This window comes from Eptatretus burgeri, chromosome 1 (assembly GCF_056783735.1).
Source record: "Eptatretus burgeri isolate ZD-2024b chromosome 1, Ebu_testis_v1, whole genome shotgun sequence".
Classification (NCBI taxonomy): domain Eukaryota; kingdom Metazoa; phylum Chordata; class Myxini; order Myxiniformes; family Myxinidae; genus Eptatretus; species Eptatretus burgeri.
Window position 1 is genome coordinate 113,672,441 of NC_140961.1, and position 20,131 is coordinate 113,692,571.

General features: G+C 44.7%; 1 protein-coding gene across 4 annotated transcripts in view; it reads right to left on the bottom strand.

The window, feature by feature from the left end:
* The window catches only part of LOC147035213 (serine/threonine-protein kinase MAK-like), a 75,066-nt gene that overhangs the window by 22,015 nt on the left and 32,920 nt on the right, over window positions 1–20,131 (bottom strand). For 3 of the 4 annotated variants that reach the window (XM_085895558.1, XM_085895577.1, XM_085895567.1), the window contains exons 8-9: window positions 19,894–20,061; window positions 3,458–3,601 (exon numbers count right to left, since the gene is read on the bottom strand). In XM_085895558.1, the coding sequence (XP_085751684.1) occupies window positions 3,458–3,601; window positions 19,894–20,061 (312 nt within the window). The remainder of the gene's footprint in view (window positions 1–3,457; window positions 3,602–19,893; window positions 20,062–20,131) is intronic. The other variant, XM_085895587.1, reaches the window with a different exon arrangement.

Sequence of the window (20,131 nt, forward strand, 5' to 3'; positions counted from 1 at the left end):
TAATTTGGGCAGATGTCGGTGGTACTGGATCAGCATCAGATGCGCAGATATACAATGACTGTGAGCTGAAGGAATGCGCTGAAGACCAGCTACCTACACCCTTGGTTTCCCTGACTATGAGCCTCTTCTCACCGACAACCAGGACGTGCCTTACTTCTTTATCGTATATGTATCTTTATCATATGTCCAACTCATTTGCAAGCTCTTTGTACCTTTCTAGTCCCAAGGAAAGCTCAAATACATGGCCCTTCTCAGCGGACTGTCGAAGTTCTTGAGAAAGCCACACCATGGCCAGGTCGGCAGATTTAGTGTCAACCTTTACCTTTTGTACATCTCGTTGGAACTTCTTCAGACAGTATGGATGATAACATCCTTCTGCAGCGATTAAGTCATTGGCATCAGCAATACGAATAAACACCTCATGAATATATTTTGCATTTGTGCAAATATTCTGACTGGTGTTGATGGTGCAGACCCTACAGGTTTTCTGCTTGTTGTCTGCTTAACAAAGTAAGCATAGTGTCCAGTCCATTCTTTTCGACTGACTGTGCAATGAACGGCGTTTTGAAGGTCCTGCTTCATCACCAGACGTACTCTCAGCTTTACACATCTCAGGGGACTGCTCACGTTCAAGTTTGGCATTTATGTTGTTTTTGTGAGTATACTTGGAATAGCACTGCCTGTGCCACTTCAGTTCTGGGACAGATTCGGCGGTGAAGAGAGCTGTTAGCCTATCAACGGTAGCCCTATATTCATCACACCTCAGCTTCTTCCGCTTTTCCGTTGCTTCCTTGATGGATGCTATTCCCCCGATCTGTCTGCTGGAAAGTAGTCTCCTCAGCCTGTCCTGTCTGCTGACATATGCAGAGTTCAAAGCTGTTAATTGTTGATAAAGTTCCATGTTGATAATGAACAAATTATGGTGAAGATGACAAAATAGAAGATTTATGACAACTCAGAGCCAGATGATAAAGAAGAAATTCACAGAGCTGTTTGTGATTTAACAGTCACAGACATTTAGAACCATGACAAAGAAGGAATGAACTTGACAAGTACACGTGCTGCTTATTTCAGCCTCATTTTAATTTCAGGGAGGCGAGAGCGAGACTCGAACTCTCACCTCCCCGTTTATACATGTACATGTACAATACAATGTTAAGAGTTATATTTGTATTTCTGCAGTTGTTTAACCTTGTTTATTGTGTGTGGGTATATATTTGTGTTTGTTTAAGTTTCATATTTAAATTATTAATCGAAACTTTGCTGCATGTTGCCGATCATATATTAATCCCACCAAAAATAGATTATCCCACCCCACCCGGCCCCCTCATTCACACACACACACACACACACACACACACACACACACACACACACACACACACACACACACACACACACACACACACACACACACACACACACACACACACTACATATTTACAATCACACACACACACACACACACACACACACACACACACACACGTTAATGTCCTCACCCATTCAAATCAACAGAGACAAATACATACATTCAATGCATCCCCCCCCTCTTTCTCAGTTGTGGCATACAACTGTATAACTGGCAAGAATTGGTTTCTAGCAAATTCTTTCTGAAGCATCACTGAAAATTTGAATGACAATAATCATATCTTCCATGTGAAAGTACAAAAAAAAACAACTTATTTTATTACTTGTTTTACGAAGGTCTCGGAGACCATTGTGAAAGGTCGTGTTAGCCCGTGGGCAGAGTTAGCCCGTGGGCCGTGTTAGCCCGTGGGCCGTGTTAGCCCGTGGGCCGAGTTAGCCCGTGGGCCGAGTTAGCCCGTGGGCCGAGTTAGCCCGTGGGCCGTGTTAGTCCGTGGGCCGAGTTAGCCCGTGGGCCGAGTTAGCCCGGATCCGTTCTCCGTTCATTCGTCTTTGTTTTGACTTTGAGTCTGAGTCTGACTTTGGAGACATGATCTAGACCCTATTTTAATTGATCTAGCTCGAAGACTCAAACTCAAACTTAATTTTAAATAAAGATGCCTTCCCCTTCAAGTGCTAATTAATCGACAAGCAATGGATAACAAGCCTGGAAAGCCAAAGTAAAGGCCAGTCTCACGCGCAGCACACAAATATACACATATGGGACCATGACCACCATCACACTGACCTGGCAGAGAACTGACCAAGAAGTTGCTTTCCATCCAACACGACTGACTCTGTCCTCCCAGATTTTCCGTCTTTTAGCATCTGATGGAAATCTATACATCTTCAATCCCTTCTCCGTTCTATTTGTGCACACAAAGGTGCAACAACCTGTCATTTTGTCATAAAATCGATGTAAAACACGAATGAGAACGCTGCGTACAGCGGGAACGTTAAAACGCTGACCGATATGCGTCCGATCCTGTCCGCGATGGACTCAAAATGGCTCCACGCAATCACGTGACTAGATTTTTCCAGACCCTCTATGTCGCTACTCTCTCTATAAAGGGAGTCTACCCTGTGCCCCCCCCCGTCCCTATGCTCTGGGGCGTGAACTATGGATGAAATCCCCAAAAAACGTTAAAATTTTCATGCGTGTTGGTTGCATATGCAAATTTTCATTACAATGTTTTTTGAAAATGTGCCTGTAATTACAATTTTTGGTATTTGACCTTTTGACCCCTCCCTAGGCTCCCAGGAAATTGCGCCAAAAATGATACTGCTCTTGCATCTTCTTCCTATTTGGTGATCATAACAACGAAGCTTGGGTGAATTTCTGCAGAACTTTTTAGGAGATAGCGTGACGGACGGACGGACCGACAGATGGACGGAGGAGATTACAATATCCCGTTTATTTTAAATGACCTCTCCAAGACAGCCATTGCATTCAAGCTGGCCACCAACTATTTTTTTGATAATCCGCTCATTATTAAACTGATAAAATTCAGATTTGCTGCTCACCTCCACGCCTTTGTTCCTTCTTTCTCCTGCGAGTGAAACTGCATTCCTGAGGTGGTGCCAATCCTACTCTACCTTGCAGACAGTACACCGTCACCTCATGTCAACCCCCACCCGAACCCACAATTTTGATTATCCTCATTAATCTTTCCTAATCCAACCCTGTTACTTTTAGGTTGCATGCAGTGTTTCCTTCCTCTGTCTCCCTCTTTGGCTGTTTGTTCATTCCCAGACAAATGACACCTGTAAATGAGGCTGTGACCTGGAAGGAGAGAGGTGTAGGCCTCTGATGTTCATGGACCAGATGGAAAAAAGGGTTGGTTGGTGTAAAGATGGATAAGTGGGATGAGTGGTGGAACGATGGCAAGGGATGGGAACACAGCTAGGGGCAGGAGCTTCAGAGGCAGGAGCAGCATGAACGAATTCACATAAAGATAACATAACTGTGTGACAAAGGATGTTTTGTTATATTAGAGAAGGTATAAACATGTCAAAGAAGCAAAAAACAATATCACCATTCAACTCTTGCCTGTGTTTTGTGTTTGTTGGGGGGAGAGAAAGGCTTCTGTTGCTTCAAGGATGCAGGGAACCATGGAAAGCCTTTATCCAGGACCGATGCATTTTGAGGTATGCTCACAACTTGGCCAACCTTGAAATAAGTGTAGTGCAGAGCCTATATAGAGATCAAAAAAGCAGAAAAGGAGTCATGATTTCATTTTACTTAACCAGTTTCAAATTAATAAATCTCAACATTAAGTGTTGACATGCGTAACAAATAACAATGCTTGCAGGAATTAAAAAAAAAAAAGTTTGGAGAGCACTTTTTATGTAGTTAAATAAGGACTGGATTTTAGGTAGAAATTTAAACCCCTGCTCCACAAACATGCTGAACCATATCCACGTAACGGCAAGTGCTTACCTGCAACAACAAAATTAAAAGTCATATAAAAGGTCATTGATAGATCAGGCTTCAGTTTCATGATAATATTGTTGTGGTTCTGTGAAAGTCACTCAAGGCAAATGCACACAACATATAGCAGTCCCCAGGCAGTTATCATTAGTATTCGTTTTAGTTAACCCTTCTCTCAAGTCTCGTGGGTATCTGAGACAAGATTCATTGTGAGGGCTTTCAGTTAGGTCTTTAATTCTATTCTCTATTTCTTTATCTATTTTATTTACTTTAATTTGCACACACGACCTCTCATTCATGCATGCATGCCACAGACTGCCTAGCAACAGGGACAGCTTCATTAGCATATGCCACTGTGGTATTGGAAGTTACATGAATATTAATGAATGCATGATGAACCGGAACTGACGAGGCAGAACCAAGAGTGACGTCAGTGGGCTGTTCAGTGAGGGCAGCAGGAGACGCCATTAAAAACGGTTAAGCTAAAGATCCTTTGTGTGGACTGATTTTGCTACACAACAGCCACCAAAACCCAGTTGAAACCACACGCCATTCTTCAATGGACACTTTGTTTCAACCTCAAACCACAACGCTACAACATTCATACGACCACCACAACGCCTTCCTAAAAATCCCCCACAATAATCTACACTCAACCTTCTCCCCGCAACAATTACAAATGCTTCAAGCTCCTCACCATAAAAACTTCAACCTTCTCACTACAAACATCACTGTGCTTCACCCACATCGCCACAGCCACAGTGAAGCATCGCAACCGTGGTCAGCACCCTCAGACGCTCAGCACTGTCCTTTGGGGATGTTGGAGAAACATGAACATCACTCACCATGGCAAATGCTCGAGTTCGGAATATATTGGCATGTAGCTTGGTGCGCAAGAACATGCTGGGGTTCATTCCATGTCATCTGGATAGCCCTGACACTGCACTAAATAGCGACCCTCATTCGGTGCCCAACGTACGTTCATGACTGGAAAGTGCTCCGAAAAACCCTAACCCATGTTAATATCAGACATCCATCGCATGACAGAGTTTTGGGGTGGATGAGGCCATCTTCGGCTTTGGGGTCTTGCAGGGGCAGGGCTACTTCTAGTGAAAGCGTCTGCGCACCAACAATTGTGCTGGGGAACGCTTACAGAGCATTTTGATCCAAATTTGGGCTCCTCCTTCGCCCAGCATCTATAAAATAGCTTCACAAGGATCTTCCGACAGTGTCTGCCACAGTCAGGCTTTGCTACAGTCGTCCACAAGAGGTCAGAGAATCTTCTCCTGGGTGTGAGGCGACTGCTTCTGAGTACGGAGGCCTGGACTACAAGGAGGGTCCAGACCTGAACAGTGGCACGAGGGGAAAGGTGAAGTCGAGCGCCGAGTGGGCAGAACGCCAGACCAACAATAGACTTAGTTATTACATGTACAGACTTTCTCACACACCATTATAAACTGTTACCTTCCATGTTCTGTCTCTCCAATATTCTGTCTCGTCAGCTGTGGATGCAAAAGAGCTAAAAGAGCAACTACTGATATGTACCTCTTCATTTTTCCTTCCCTGCTCCCCACTTGCACTTAATTATACCTCATTTTCACCTCCTCACTCACGCACTATAGACACCCCCAGTTTGCTTCCCTCTTGCCCCTCCAAAGTGACTGGGAAGCGTGGGCCCGTCGGCTGCTTGTTCACACCTTGTACTTTCTCTGATCTTTCTAGCTATTCTAATTTCCTCAGGTATGTGTGTCTGATGGTGACTGCAATGTTTGCATAAGATAAGATTGTCGATGTTTGTTTCGGGTTTACTCTGCACTGTCTTCTACATAAATATTTGCACCTCCATCAGGATTTTTGGGCCTTGGCTCCCCTACTAAATTGGCAATTGCTTTAAAAAATAGCCACAAGGGCAAAGAAAAGCGCGATTGATTGTACAGTGCTCGCGGGCAGAGGGTTAAAATTGAAAACCCACTGTACCTATTTCCTGGTACGTCTTGACGTCATATATTCCACTGTTCCAGGTGTAGCTGAGTGCATCAAAGCTTTTCAAATCATGTATAGTATTTAAATATTGTAAACACCTTTCTTCGATTTGTTGGTGATATACCGAATACCGATTCTATTTTTTCATACCGATATTTTTTGGTATACTGGTCTATTCAAAATTCCAACACCAGGTAATCAATATGAAAAATTATACCACTATAACCGGTATATTAATATATTGCCGGACCCTGTGTTTTATATTTCGGGGAAGACTGAGAAAAACATTTAAAACTTTGAAAAAAAAAGAAAAAAGGTTTTATGGATCATTTACAGAGCTTCGAATACGGTAAATCGGTTTTCCTCTGGAGTAATAGCCAAAGCCCAGGCCAAATTATGATGATGAAAGAAAAATGAATGGAAGGATACAAACTTTACTGATGATTTTTCATCTTTGTCAGGATGGAAGGACTGATCTCACAAATGTTTCTGTAACACCATAATGGTAACAATACACCAACTAAAACTAGACACAATTTGATGTTGTGACATCGACCAATAATGCCTTCACCCACATTAAGACTTTGCTTACTCCAACTTTGACCGCAAACCTCAAGACCATTTGACCGCAATATCTAATCTGTGCATATGTATCATGGTACATGTACTTAGTTTAGTTCAAAACCCGACCTCAATAAAAAAATTTTTTCCTGACATGATTTCTGATCTTTGACCTCTTGATGCTAAAATCTAATCACTTCATCTTTGCATCATAAAATATATTTATATCAAGTTTGGTCAAAATACCATCAGTGGTTCACAAGTTATCATGGCAAGAGGATTTTACCAAACATAATCTGACTTTTGACTTTTGACCCAAAAATATAATCAGTTCATCGTTACATAATTAAGCATACTTGTACCAAGTTTGACTTAGATCCGTTCAGCCGTTCTTAAGTTATCGTGGTCACAAAAAAACCGATCACGGACGGACGGACAACCCAAGAACATAATGCCTCCATGACTTATTGTCAGCAGAGGCATAAAATTTTTATGTTTAAACATCTTCACAATTTTCTTTACAAGAAGTAAGAAGATTAGAAAACTTTAGACAGTGGAATAAAATAATAATAATATATATATATATATATATATATATATATATATATATATATATATATATATATATATATATATATATATATATATTTATATATATTGGTACGAATTTGGGAATTCGATTGCACACAACATTCAGGTTCCTGTAGTCAGCGATGTCGATAAGTGCTTGTTCCCGAGATAGCTCACCTTTCATTGTTTAAATGTTCAGAAATCAATTGGATGCGCTGTGGATCGATTTAATAGTTAGGGAACGAACAATGGAGACATCCCTCCCCCTCTTCTGCGAAGAGCAAGAAGAACCCTGCCGTCCCGTGACTCATGATGTCAACAACTCCCTCCCACCCGTGGCTGAGCGGGGGGTGGAGCACTAGGGCATGAGTCTTGAGTCACGCCGGGAGCGGGGGAAGGGCGGGAGAAGGATAAGAGGAGATCTTTTCTTTTGTTCGTGGGGGGAGTTGGAGTAGTAAGCTTTTTGCTTCGGCAGAGAGTCGTCGTTCAGCAGACCGTCGGGTCCTGCTTGGCTTGCGGTAGGGTTGAGGCCTTCGGAAGCTTTTTGCTTCGGCTGGCTCAGTGAGCTTCGGCTGAGGCCTGGCTCAGGGGGAGGCTTTTTGCTTTGGTGGTTCACAATGAGCTTCGGCTTCTGCTTGGCTCGGGAGAGCGTTTTGCTTCGAGCTGCTTTGTTTTTGAAGGAAGTTGAGCCAGTTGCTCGGCTCGAGCTGCGAATGGTGGCTTCTTCTTCTTCTTCTTCTTCTTCTTCTTCTTCTTGGTTCGTGGAGCTCTTTGTTCTCCATTTTGGTTCCCGGCTTGGTGCGACTCATCGACCTCTTCGTGGAGGTGGTTCCTCGGGGAAGCGACACATCGACGGGAAGGATCGGCGCCTCGTCACATCAGCACGTGTTGAGAAGCGCGGAAGGATTGGCGGGAGCTTGGGAAGGATCACAGCTCACGGCGATTGGATCGAGCTCGCTCTCGCTGGAACCCGGGTCCAAAGAACTTGAAGACCACACGAGGTGGAGAGGTTCGAGATAGGTTCTGGGTTTCAGCTCACCTGTCCTCCGAGCTGGAGCCCGTTATTAAAGGCCTTTGCCACCATTTCTTGGGTGCGTACCTGTGTCCGGCGTCCCGTCTAATAAGTAGGAACTGCTGTTAAGTGCAAGTGACTGTACATAATAAGTAGACGGTTGTAGTTCTTTTGTTGCTTGTATAATTGCATACGTGTTTTGCCTTGTTTAATTGCATACGTGCTTTATTATAATAAATGTCCTTGTGTGAATGTAAACCTGTTCGTTGCGTCCATTCCCTCATTGAACTGCCCCATCTTGCACTCGGAATATAGTTGGTTTTTAAATAGCCGTAAAGTGATCGGGTCCAACGGGACTGCGCGATAATACCCCGCTCGGTTATCCCAAAAGGAAACGAGCTGCTTAAGCGGCTCGTTTCCAAGCGGTCCCGTTGAGGTACAATCTCTCGGTAACCTACCCGCGCGAATAATTAGGTAAATCTAAGATTTGGCGATCGGACCCTGTAGCGTGGGTAGAGTGCGGACAAGGTTGTGGTGTGGTTACAAACATACCCGTGGCTGGTTTCTGGCGTTGATCCAGAAAGCCGCGACTGGATTGTCCATTCGGTGGGCGAAGCGACCTCTATTCGTTAGACGCGGTCGTTCGCACGCCGGCGGGCGGAACTCTACAACAATATATATATATATATATATATATATATATATATATATATATATATATATATATATATATATATATATATATATATATATATTTGCGATTCTGGAAACTGCATCCCTTCAAGGTAATGGCATCCATCATACAGTGGTCCCCAGACAGCTATTTCATGAATATACGTACAGTTAGACCTTTCCCTCATGTCTAATGGGTCAAACAGGACAAAGTGCTTTGTGTGGATCTTATAGTTATGTCTGATTATATCTCTAACTTCATTCCTACTCTTTTTCCTTATTCCTGAGATAAATCTAAGCAGCGGCCACCTGTAAAAACTGCAGCCACACCCATCACAATAGTAATGCGACCTCAAAGAAGACAAAAAGAAACAAACAACCTCCACCACCAAACTGCACAGAATGTGTGGAGCACAGCGATAATCTCCACCCACTGTTTAGGAGGCCAGAAGCATTAACCACACGACGGCGCCGGTGCAAGGATGCGGTCTCGGAGGCCGACAGTATAACCAACAATAAACGCCCAATGCCGTACAGGATGCACGTGGCATGTTCTTTTCAATCCATTTCTGCATCTAATACTCATATCTATACTCTTTTCAACCCAAATCTACATCTAATAATTACATTCAATCCTGTCCTTCAATTCATGGCATGGCTCGGGGTTGGCACCGCGCACACCACCGCCTGTGTTAAATAACTGTAAGCACGATGGCAGACACAGGCACAGCCCAGTAATAAGTAACCACATGTACAATAGTGGACTTGCACGCACTGTACGGGGCATGCATAACGCACCTCTTCATTCGGGTCTGCGCATGGGGTTACAATAATGTCTTGCCGTAGGTCTTCGTTCACCACAACGGCCACAAATGTCTCCCGCGGATGACGGACAGCCTCCCGTACCTCCGCCTCGATACAGATGCTACCATGCAGAGGCATGCTGTATGGCCCGGATCGCGAGGGCTGCATGGTGTACGGACAAAGCAAGCAGACTGACCAGTGCTAACCACGGGTTGCTGGGGGTGCCGGGGCGGGCATGCGGGGCCGACGCGACCTTCGGCCGGTCGCTGGGACACGGCCTGGGAGTTCGGTGCAAGGCAATTCATATCACGGGGTTCGGAGCGAGACGATTCCACAGCTCAGCTATGGCTAGCCGGATGTACAGAGAGGTCTCCACCCGTCATGGTGGCTGGTCCGTGCGGTGGCTGGGGCACAATCAGAGCGCCCGATTCGGGTGACGACATTGCTTCGGGGTGGCGCCCTGCCCTGCACCGCAGGGTCTATAAAGCACGGGCCGCGAGACCGTCAACGCTTCTGCTCGTCCTATTCTTCTCTCAACTCCGCCTTCTCCACCCATCCGCCTGCTGTTTGCCACTCCGCCTACTTGCTCTCGACTCCGCCTTCTCCACGCACTCGCCGCTGGACAGCACACTCACCTGGCTCCGCCAAAAGTCCCTCCCTCATGCCTGACGGTCGCGCCCATTCTCTGGATTGTTGCTTAGTTGCATGATGCACCATGAATCAGGAGACTATGTGCCAGCTGTCCAGGAGGGATCATTCTGTGGAGCTTCCACCCCAAAACGTACTGGGTGGCATGGTTGGTCAATCGTGCAAGGTATTACGAGACCGTTAGCCTCATCTCCTCTACTTTTTCTTCTCATTAGCTCCTCTTCATCAGTGTGTGTGTGTGTGTGTGTGTGTGTGTGTGTGTGTGTGTGTGTGTGTGTGTGTGTGTGTGTGTGTGTGTGTGTGTGTGTGTGTGTGTGTGTGTGTGTGTGTCATGGCGCCTGTCCTCGCTTAAGTTAAGATTGCAGAAGATTATGTCGGGATAAGTCTGCTCTGTGTCTGCTTTTGTAATTTGCTTGTTTAATTGTCACACCACACTTTTCTTTCTATCTCTACTTACACACAACAATAAATCTATTCACTGTGCCACATATTTTTCCTCGCCTACCTGTAATAAATCCTTTTGTAGAAATGTTCCCAGCTCGTTTTTGTCTTTTCTTTCATTGATCCAGTATGGTCCGTATCCTAGCCAAGCCGAGACTTTATTCCCAACGATCCGTTCCTTTTAGCCGGTACGTCCTTGGCAGTGTCGCTCGGCTGCATCTGATCCGGTTCGGACAAGGCGTACAGAGGGCGTGCCCCCCGGTAAATAGGTCACGTGATTATTTTTAGGGAACCAATATTAGACGGACGACCCTAAGTCACGTGGCTGGGTTATTGGCATTAACGGTCGGTTAGCGACCCGCCGTGTCACGGAGTTATCCGTGTACGGCGGCCTGCGATCCAGGGGTCTGGTGGGAACCCAAAATAGCTTCCCATCTGACCCCCAGCCGCAACTACATATATATATATATATATATATATATATATATATATATATATATATATATATATATATATATATATATATATATATATATATATATATATGAGCAAATACAACCAGTCGCTTCGCTGATGGGTCAATAAAGTGGCGCGGGAGGTGGGGGGAGAGAGAGACAGATGAGGCAGGTGTCAGGTGAGAAGGGGCATTGGCAGCTAGGGGGGAAGTGGGGAGAGCGACACCTCACCAAACGTTGCTATTCACTACGGGAGGGAGGGTGCATGGCACACACACACACACACACACACACACACACACACACACACACACACACACACACACACACACACACACACACACACACACACACACACACACACACACACACACACACACTTGTTAGTATAGATTTACATTAAACAATTCCAGGACTGACACACTACGTCCAATTATTTATTTATTCAGCTTAAACTATTCCAAGACCGAGACTTTCGACACTGATCGAGTATGGACGATATCTGATCCTAAAAAGTGAAATAATATTTCGATGCAATACTTTAATTAGTCAGTGAAAGTAGATCATGGGAAATAGTCTCATAAAATGCATGAAATCGCTCCAAACTCTGAATTTGAAAACTATAGTACTTACAAAATCGATGTTCACAACGATTCATAGCTATGATGAACAGACATTCGAGTGAATGCATGAAATCATATAGCTCAATGAAGCTGGTTCCCTGAAATAAACATTGCAGAAAATCCGCCATTTTGCCTGCTCGTCTGTGCACATGTCACGTGGTACATTGGTTCGAGGTCCTCGGAAATTATTATTATATTTTTTTTAAACGTCGCTTTTTTCTTTTTTCACAAGATTTGGTTTCGATTCCTGGATAGGCAGTCCCTCTGGGGGACAGGGTGTGAGGTCTAGCAGTGAATGCAGTAAATCATACAGCTCAATGAATCTGGTTAATTTTGTTACATTCCTAAATTTTTGTTTACTCAATATAGTTCTCCAAACAGTAGAAAAAGATAAGTTTAATGCTTTGGAAATTACATATTTTCTTGTGCATGTATGGAGGAGTGTGCTTAAAGTAAACGGGTGTATTGGCTTAGTTACAAGACTCGATATTTCTTTAAATTATCAGATTTCACAACAGGTTTTGACACTTCTTTAGTCCAGAAGATAACCGATGCTCAAAAGCAAAATAATATTTTGATGATATATTTAAATTAGTCCGTGAAAATAGATAATAGAAAATCGTCTCATAGAATGCATGAAATCGCTCCAAGCTCCAAATTTGAAAACTTCAAGTACTTACAAAAGCGATGTATACAACGATTCATAGCTATGATGAACAGACATTCAATATGAGTGATGAAAGTGAAAAATAAACTTTATCGTAAAGAAATCGTTGCGGCCTGTTTAAAGTCAAAACATGGTTGCGCAGGCCAAAAAACATGGCAGCTACAGACTCCAGTGAGGTTACCCAGGAAACACCTCAAGAGCCCAGACAGCGTGGTGGCCGAGGATCGCCTGATGAAGCATATAATTAAATAAGGCCGTTAATTATCTTCAAAAGGGGTGTTTTAATCAAACCAAATAACCAATCTTCACTCTTGCACTTCCTTGGAGTTTTCTTCGTATGCATGTAGAGTTTCAGGCTGCTAAGGCTGAAGTCACATTTGCTCTACTGCGAGGATACGGCGGCCGTACGCCCTCTGATTTGACAGAAATGTGCGGCCGCCACAGAGTTTCTGCGGTGGCCTCAGGGTGGCCCTACGACGTTTGGCTATATTTTACAGGCTGTAGGGGTCGCCATGGAATTATAACGCGGAGTTATAACTTTTTTTCATTTCTACGTTCGCCGTAGCAATTCGACAAGCCGAAACAAAAGAACTGGTAAAAATAAAAAAACCCACTCGTTACCGTCCGTCTGGCCGCACGTTCACCTTAGGGCCCCCCTGCGGTCGCCTTGCGGGCACCTTGCGTCTGCCTTGAAAATTATATGGCCGCCGCAGGGACGCCCTAAGGTCACTGTGCGACATCAAATCAAAGACCGTACGGCAACCCCACGTTTTCGGTCTCCACAATTTATAAATACGCCGTGCAGCTCCCTGAAAAATAAAAACATATGTGACTGCTACATTGTGTGATCGTGGAAATACTGCGGCCGCCCTATAAATGCTAGTGGCCATAGATTTTGTAGACCCCACGGCCGCCGTGGCAAATGTGACTTTGGCTAAGTTTTATGGTTTTGGAGTCATGGAGGAGACACACACATTGCCTTTTATTAGTACATATATATTCTTCTTCTTCTTTCGGCTGCTCCCGTTCGGGGTCGCCACAGCGGATCATCTGTTATGATCCGCATAATGATTTGGCACAGGTTTTACGCCGGATGCCCTTCCTGACGCAACCCTGGTCACCTCTTACGACACAGGGATCTGGTACACCTATTCTAACCGGGGTATACACTGGCCCAGTATACTGGTACTCATTTCGCCGACCTCGGAAGGATGACAGGTTGAGTCAAACCCCTGGTGTATTAATTCAGTGGCCCAACGGGGCTTGAACTCAGGCCCTTTTGGATCCCAAGCCACTGCGCCAACACCAGGCTTATTAGCACATATATATGTACATAAACACACACACGAGTGGCAGTCAGTAAATAACCTTAAAATGGCGATATAAATTTGAGAATGTAATGTGTGTAATTGTAAATGACATATGTTATATCTACGGGTCAGTGTCATGTTTTGCCCGTTTTAGATCTGGCAACATTTAGCGTATGATGTCAGTGGAACAGTGCCAAGATGGCGGCTCCCTTTGAAGCATGTGCCAGGGAGGAGTAACGTTCTGTCATCCATTTCTTGGGAAGTGAGGGTGTGAGTCCCAGTGAAATCTATCGCAGAATGAAAATGCAATACGGTGACGCATGTTTATCGCTGCAGCAGGTGTATGACTGGGACAGGAAGTTTAAAAGTGGAGTTCTTTCAGTTCGGGTGTGAGTTGTCTTGGCACCCACCTTGCAGACACTTTGTGGAACCCCAGCATGTTGTGAATGATATAGTGTGCAGAACCATGGCTAATGTTCAATTCGGAGACCACTTTATCCAGCGTCATGCGATGGTTTTCTCTGAGCATGCACTCAACCCTTGCAACCATTTCTGGTGTGTCCGCTGTGTGAGGCCGGCCAGAGCTAGCAGCACCTGTGACGCTGGACACTCCACTTTTAAACTTCCTGTCCCAGTCGTATACATGCTGCATGCACCTGCCAGAGATGCCAGCAATTGAGCACGTGGGAGGCACTCACAGTGTGCTTACTAAATTGTTAGTTGAAGGACGTGCGAGCTTGCATGCTTGTTGCGTATAATGGCTGAAAGGAAAGAGAAAAATGGAGGTCAGATTAAGGAATGAAGAGATAGATATTAGACCCAACTACGAATCCCACGCAACGCAATTTGTCCTATTTACACGCTAGACATGAGAGAAGGACCAACTATACGAATATTAATGAAATAACTGCCTAATGATTACTGTATGTTGGGTGCCATTGCCTTTGAGGCATGCTGTTTCGCAGAACCGCAACAATATATAAGTATAGTTACGGGTCCCTCCCGTGGCTCGGATCGCCTGCCTCGTTGCCGACAGACATCCATCCTCATGAGTTTGTGCGCCTTTTTCCCATTCGAATTTGCACACCAATTCTCAACCGGCACCTCAATTCAATCCTCACCTCATTCCATAAACCTCACCATCTTTACCACAGATGCCTCCCACACATGAGAAAAATACTCCTGCAACCCTTTGCACTTGTACCTCGCTACAATTCACCACATTATTTTGAGTGCCACACGGCGCCAGGCATTAGTCTTGGCACCGCACGGCACCCACTCGACCATGCTACAGATACCACAATTACCACCGCATTTCACCGGGAACGTCCCGGGTGAGCATGTATATGTATGTATGTGTATATATATATATATATATATATATATATATATATATATATATATATATATATATATATATATACATATACATATACATATACATATACATATACATATACATATACACATACACATATACAGTGGAAACCCTCATTTGGACCAAACCAAGGGAATTGGCCAAAAGTGGTCCGCTTGAGGGGTGGTCCCCTCAGCCGGTTTCACCATTTGGGTAGGTCTTCAGGTAAAGATGTACAACTTCCTTAATACATTTAATTCCTAAATTGAATAACTTAAGTGGAACAACTGTTTGTACAGGATTTCACATCATATTTCACATTCACGTACTGTACTTTATTCACAGAAACAGACAGAAACAGTAATTTTGATTATTCACGGAAACAGTAACTTTGATTATTATTATTGTGCAATGTTGTAAAAAAAATAAAAAAATAAAAAAATAAAAAAAAAGAGTCCAGGGTGCGCTGCCTCACGGATGTCGTGACAGATTCAGCGATACCATTCTGTAGTTTGTCGACGGTGTCCAGTAAATGTCCGGTGTCCAGTAAATGTCCGAGATTCTTGGACAGAAGATACTGCCTTGTTTTCGCCATACAGACTATTACTTCTCGCGTGGTAATCGTTGGCTCCTGCACGTCATCGTCATCATCAATGTCGTCGTTATCAGCGATAAACTCAGTCACCACGTCGTCATGGACTTGATCCATTTCATTGTTCTCGCATTTCGTGGGAACATCTGCGTCACAGTTAATGTTGCCATCAACCATGTTCGTCATCAAACCGTAATTTTCTTGCATTCTTTTGAGCAGATCGGCGAGTGGGATATCGTTTTCGTCGTTGCCCTCAACCGCGTCGTCGCCCTCAACAGTGTCGTCGCCGAAACCACACCGAACAAAACAAGACTTCACGGTGGATTATCTGACTTGTGCTGTGGCCTGTGCGATCCACGTGCAGCCATCGTAGACAGTGACACACTTTTTTTTAAATCGTTCATGGCGTCAGTGTCGCCTGGATGACAGCGGTCGATTTTAGCGAGGACCGTCCATACGAGTTGTTTTCTATACGTTGCTTTAATCGCGCGAATGATCCCTTGGTCGAGAGGTTGGAGACGCGAAGTCATGTTCGGGGGAAATAACATAAACTCCACATTCGAGAGCTCGAGGTCAGGGTGGCACGTTGCATTGTCCAGGAAGACGATAACATTTCTTTGCTGCCGTTGCATTTTCTTGTTGAACAGTTGCATCCACTCCTTGAAGAGACCTGATGTCATCCAGGCCTTCTTGTTCGATCTCCAGATGACCGGGAGACTATGCTTGTCGAGATTGCGGAAACAACGAGGCGTGGCAGATCTCCCGATGATAAGCGTTTTCTGGAATTCACCGACCATGTTGACGAGGAAAGCAGCAGTCAAACGTTCCTTCGATTGCTTCCCGCCTTTACACTCTGTCCCTTTAACATGGAGCGTTCTCTCTGGCATCGCGCAGTAAAACATCTCACTCTCGTCGAGATTGAAGATGTCTTTGGGGTCATATCGTGCGATTATCGTCGGTACGCGCTTGGTCCAGTTGTCGACTGCTTCTTGAGGAACAGAGGCCGATTCCCCAGGAATTTTGGCAGAGTTAATGTTGTGGTGCGCTTTGAATTGGGAAAGCCAACCGTTGGATGCCGTGAAATCTACCTCGGGAACTTGAAGCGACCGTGCGAACTCCATGGCATGCTTTTTTATCATCGGACCGCTGACAGCACAATTCAATGCTCGAACGCGACTTAACCACGACCACATCATTTCGTCGATCTTCTGATTTTCTTGAACTTTGAAGCGTTTCTTTCTGATTGGAGCATTTTCTTCGTATGCTATCATGATTTTGGCTTTTCTCTTCAAGATGCACTGAACCTGTGACTTGCTGATGCCATACTCAACTGCGAGGTAACGCTGAGACTTGATTTTGTCACTCTGTATGATCTTGACCTTCTCATCCAGCATCAACTCTTTGTTGGGAGTTTTTTGAGCCATGGCAGTCGTGGAAAGAAGCGAATGTAAATCTGTGACAATCTGAGCATGGAGCACGGAACTTAAGGAGCCAAGGCAGCAGAGGCGGGTTTCCTATTGGTGACTGAAATTCTGATCCAAAATCCGGCGATTTCATTGGGTAAAGAGTAATTGTTTCCGATTTCCTTTCACGATCTTGTGATCATCTGGAGAATGTCTTTTTGGAAAGGTTTGTTTGCAATTAGTCACGCTTGCCCAGCCAAAGAGCTTTGTATATGCTCGGATTACTCAAGGGAACAATGTCCGCACCAATTGACACTGGTCCGCTTGAGAGTTCAAATCTGCTTCAAGGGACTGGAAATATGGTGGTCCGTGGCCTAAACCAGGGGTGGTCCCCTTAGCCGATCAGTCAATGTACTAAATAGATCGGAATTTCTGAAGGGACTGGAGAAAAAGTGGCCCAGATGAGAGGTGGTCCTCTTACCCAGTTGGTCCACATGAGGGTTTCCACTGTATATACAAGCCGGTAGGCGACATGGGTGGTCGTTATATAATTGCATACTAGTCATACAGTTTTTGACGGATCGGGCTGAAAATTTTTGACAAAGAGGTTGATTATAGTGCACATAAAAGCGCGGAAGCCGATTTTTGATTTCAAAAAAATATATATATAAAAATATTTTTCGGATTTTTTCAAAAATTTCAAAATCCCATTGCAAGGCAACGGTGGCGTCCATAGCAACGGTGCTCAAAAGCATACAACTAGATCCTGGTATGAACCTACCAGTCAAGTTTCATCAAAATCGGTTGACTCCTCTGGTCTCCAGAGCTGTCCATTACATACATACAGACAGATGGATAATCTCGGTAGTCTAGTGACCACCCAAGATATACATATATATATATATATATATATATATATATATATATATATATATATATATATATATATATATATATATATATATATATTTTAGTGGGGCCAGGTGTCGGCGGCGAGCACGAACACGAGGTGGAGCAGTAGAGTCGGCTCCACCGAACACCCGGAATCTATATCGTGCTTCTCGGAGAACTCCGAAAGGCACGGGTCCCTTACAGGTCTGCGAATCGCCAATAATTCGACCACGTGGAATAGGGTTAATTCCCAAACTTCAATATACCTAAATACCGACGCAGCAAGCTACCGGGAATTCACAGCCTCGACGGAGCTAGAGCGGGACGAGCCCTTACCGTGCTCGAACCGTGCGTACCCCGAGCGGATGGTTACCAAGACCCGTCGGTCCAATTACACAATTTACCAACACGCACCATGCTAAGCCAATGAAAGAAACACAGAAACGAGCTGGTACATTCAACAAAAAGGGGGCGGGGGGGTATTTATTTATAACAATAATCGGGGAGAGGAACACAGAGCAGAGTTATCACGAATAAAGAAATGTAATGTACAATGAGCAAAAAAAGCACTTACACAATTCTACTTGAAGACGGGCCCACACACAGACACACCCCCCCAAAAGAAATGATGGCCACAGCCTTTATTGATACCCCCAGCTCGGAGGGAAGGTGAGCTGGAGGTAAGGATGCGAGCTTGGACCTTCCCGCCTTGTGCAGCCCTTGACGATCCAGCTCGGCGGGACTCGAACCCACAACACGATGCCACTCCAAGCACCAGGTACCGCGCTCTCCAACCGGCCACACACCAATCAACCAGGACCAAGGAGAAGATCAGAGACGACGATGATCCAGGACCAGACAAACCAGCCAGCACAAAGACCCGCGACCCCCAAGACGACCAACCTCCCAAGCCTGGTGTTCCTTTATATCTTTCTTGTCCGGGGTGAGAAGATCGCCATCTGAGGTGGTCTCCACCCTCATTGGCCGGGGTGTCGTGGGCAAGTCGCCCTCTGTGGCCATCTCAACCCTCATTGGCCGGGGTGTCGTGGGAAAGTCACCCTCTGTGGCCATCTCAACCCTCATTGGCCAGGGTGTCATGGGAAGGTCGCTCTCTGTGGCCATCTCAACCCTCATTGGCCAGGGTGTCGTGGAAAAGTCGCCCTCTGTGGCGCGATTGGACAAGGGGCACACAACTACCCTCCTGGGCGGAGTGTCCATCTGAGGCGACGGAAATCTCCGCCCAGGTACGTGGTCGAACGCATGTGGGCAATGGCGTCAGTGTGCAAAGTGAAGTGAAGGGGATTTGTTGTCAAAAAAAAACTAACTATGAAGAAACTTCGCAGCGTACACATTTAATTCCCGTTAGACACAGGTAGGGGACCTTAACAAAAAAACACATACATATCGAGATAACTAAACTTGGGGACTGCTGTCTGTTTGTGTGCACAGGGCTTCCAAATTCGTAACAACATACAGTATATGGACATGTATATATGTATGTATGTATGTATGTATGTATGTATGTATGTATGTATGTATGTATGTATGTATGTATGTATGTATGTATGTATGTATGTATGTATGTATGTATGTATGTATGTATATATATATATATATATATATATATATATATATATATATATATATATATATATATATATATATACATATATCTACATATATCTTCTTCTTCTTTCGGCTGCGCCCGTGAGGGGTCGCCACGGTGGATCATCCGTTACGATCCGCATACTGATTTGGCATAGGTTTTACGCCGGATGCCCTTCCTGACGCAACCCTGGTCGCCTCTTATGGCACAGGGATAAGGATTGGATTTCGCCATAATTCCGGACTGCCCTACACCCTCTCATAGCACGGCCCAGCGCAGAGCTCCCGTCCTCAAGTGATCCTCCAACCCAAGCCTCCGAGTAGCCGGATTACAGGCGCACGCCACTACGCCCGGTTTATATATACACATATATATATATATATATATATATATATATATATATATATATATATATGCATTAAATACATGACATTGACAAGAGAAGTAAATATCCATTTACCTCTGAGGCTGTCGGACGCTTTCTGGGGTCCCAGTTAAGCATATCATGCATCAACTCCAATGCCTCTGTACTGGCTTTGGGGATTGCACTTTTTAGACTGCTGGGAACAATCTGTGGCCAACGGAAATGCATGGATGCTACTAATTGGTGCCCTTCTGGCCAGTCGCTCTGTCAATGAAAAACAAGCAGTTGCAGCAGCAGCAGCAGCAGCATTAATCCAGTAGAACAATAACGTCCA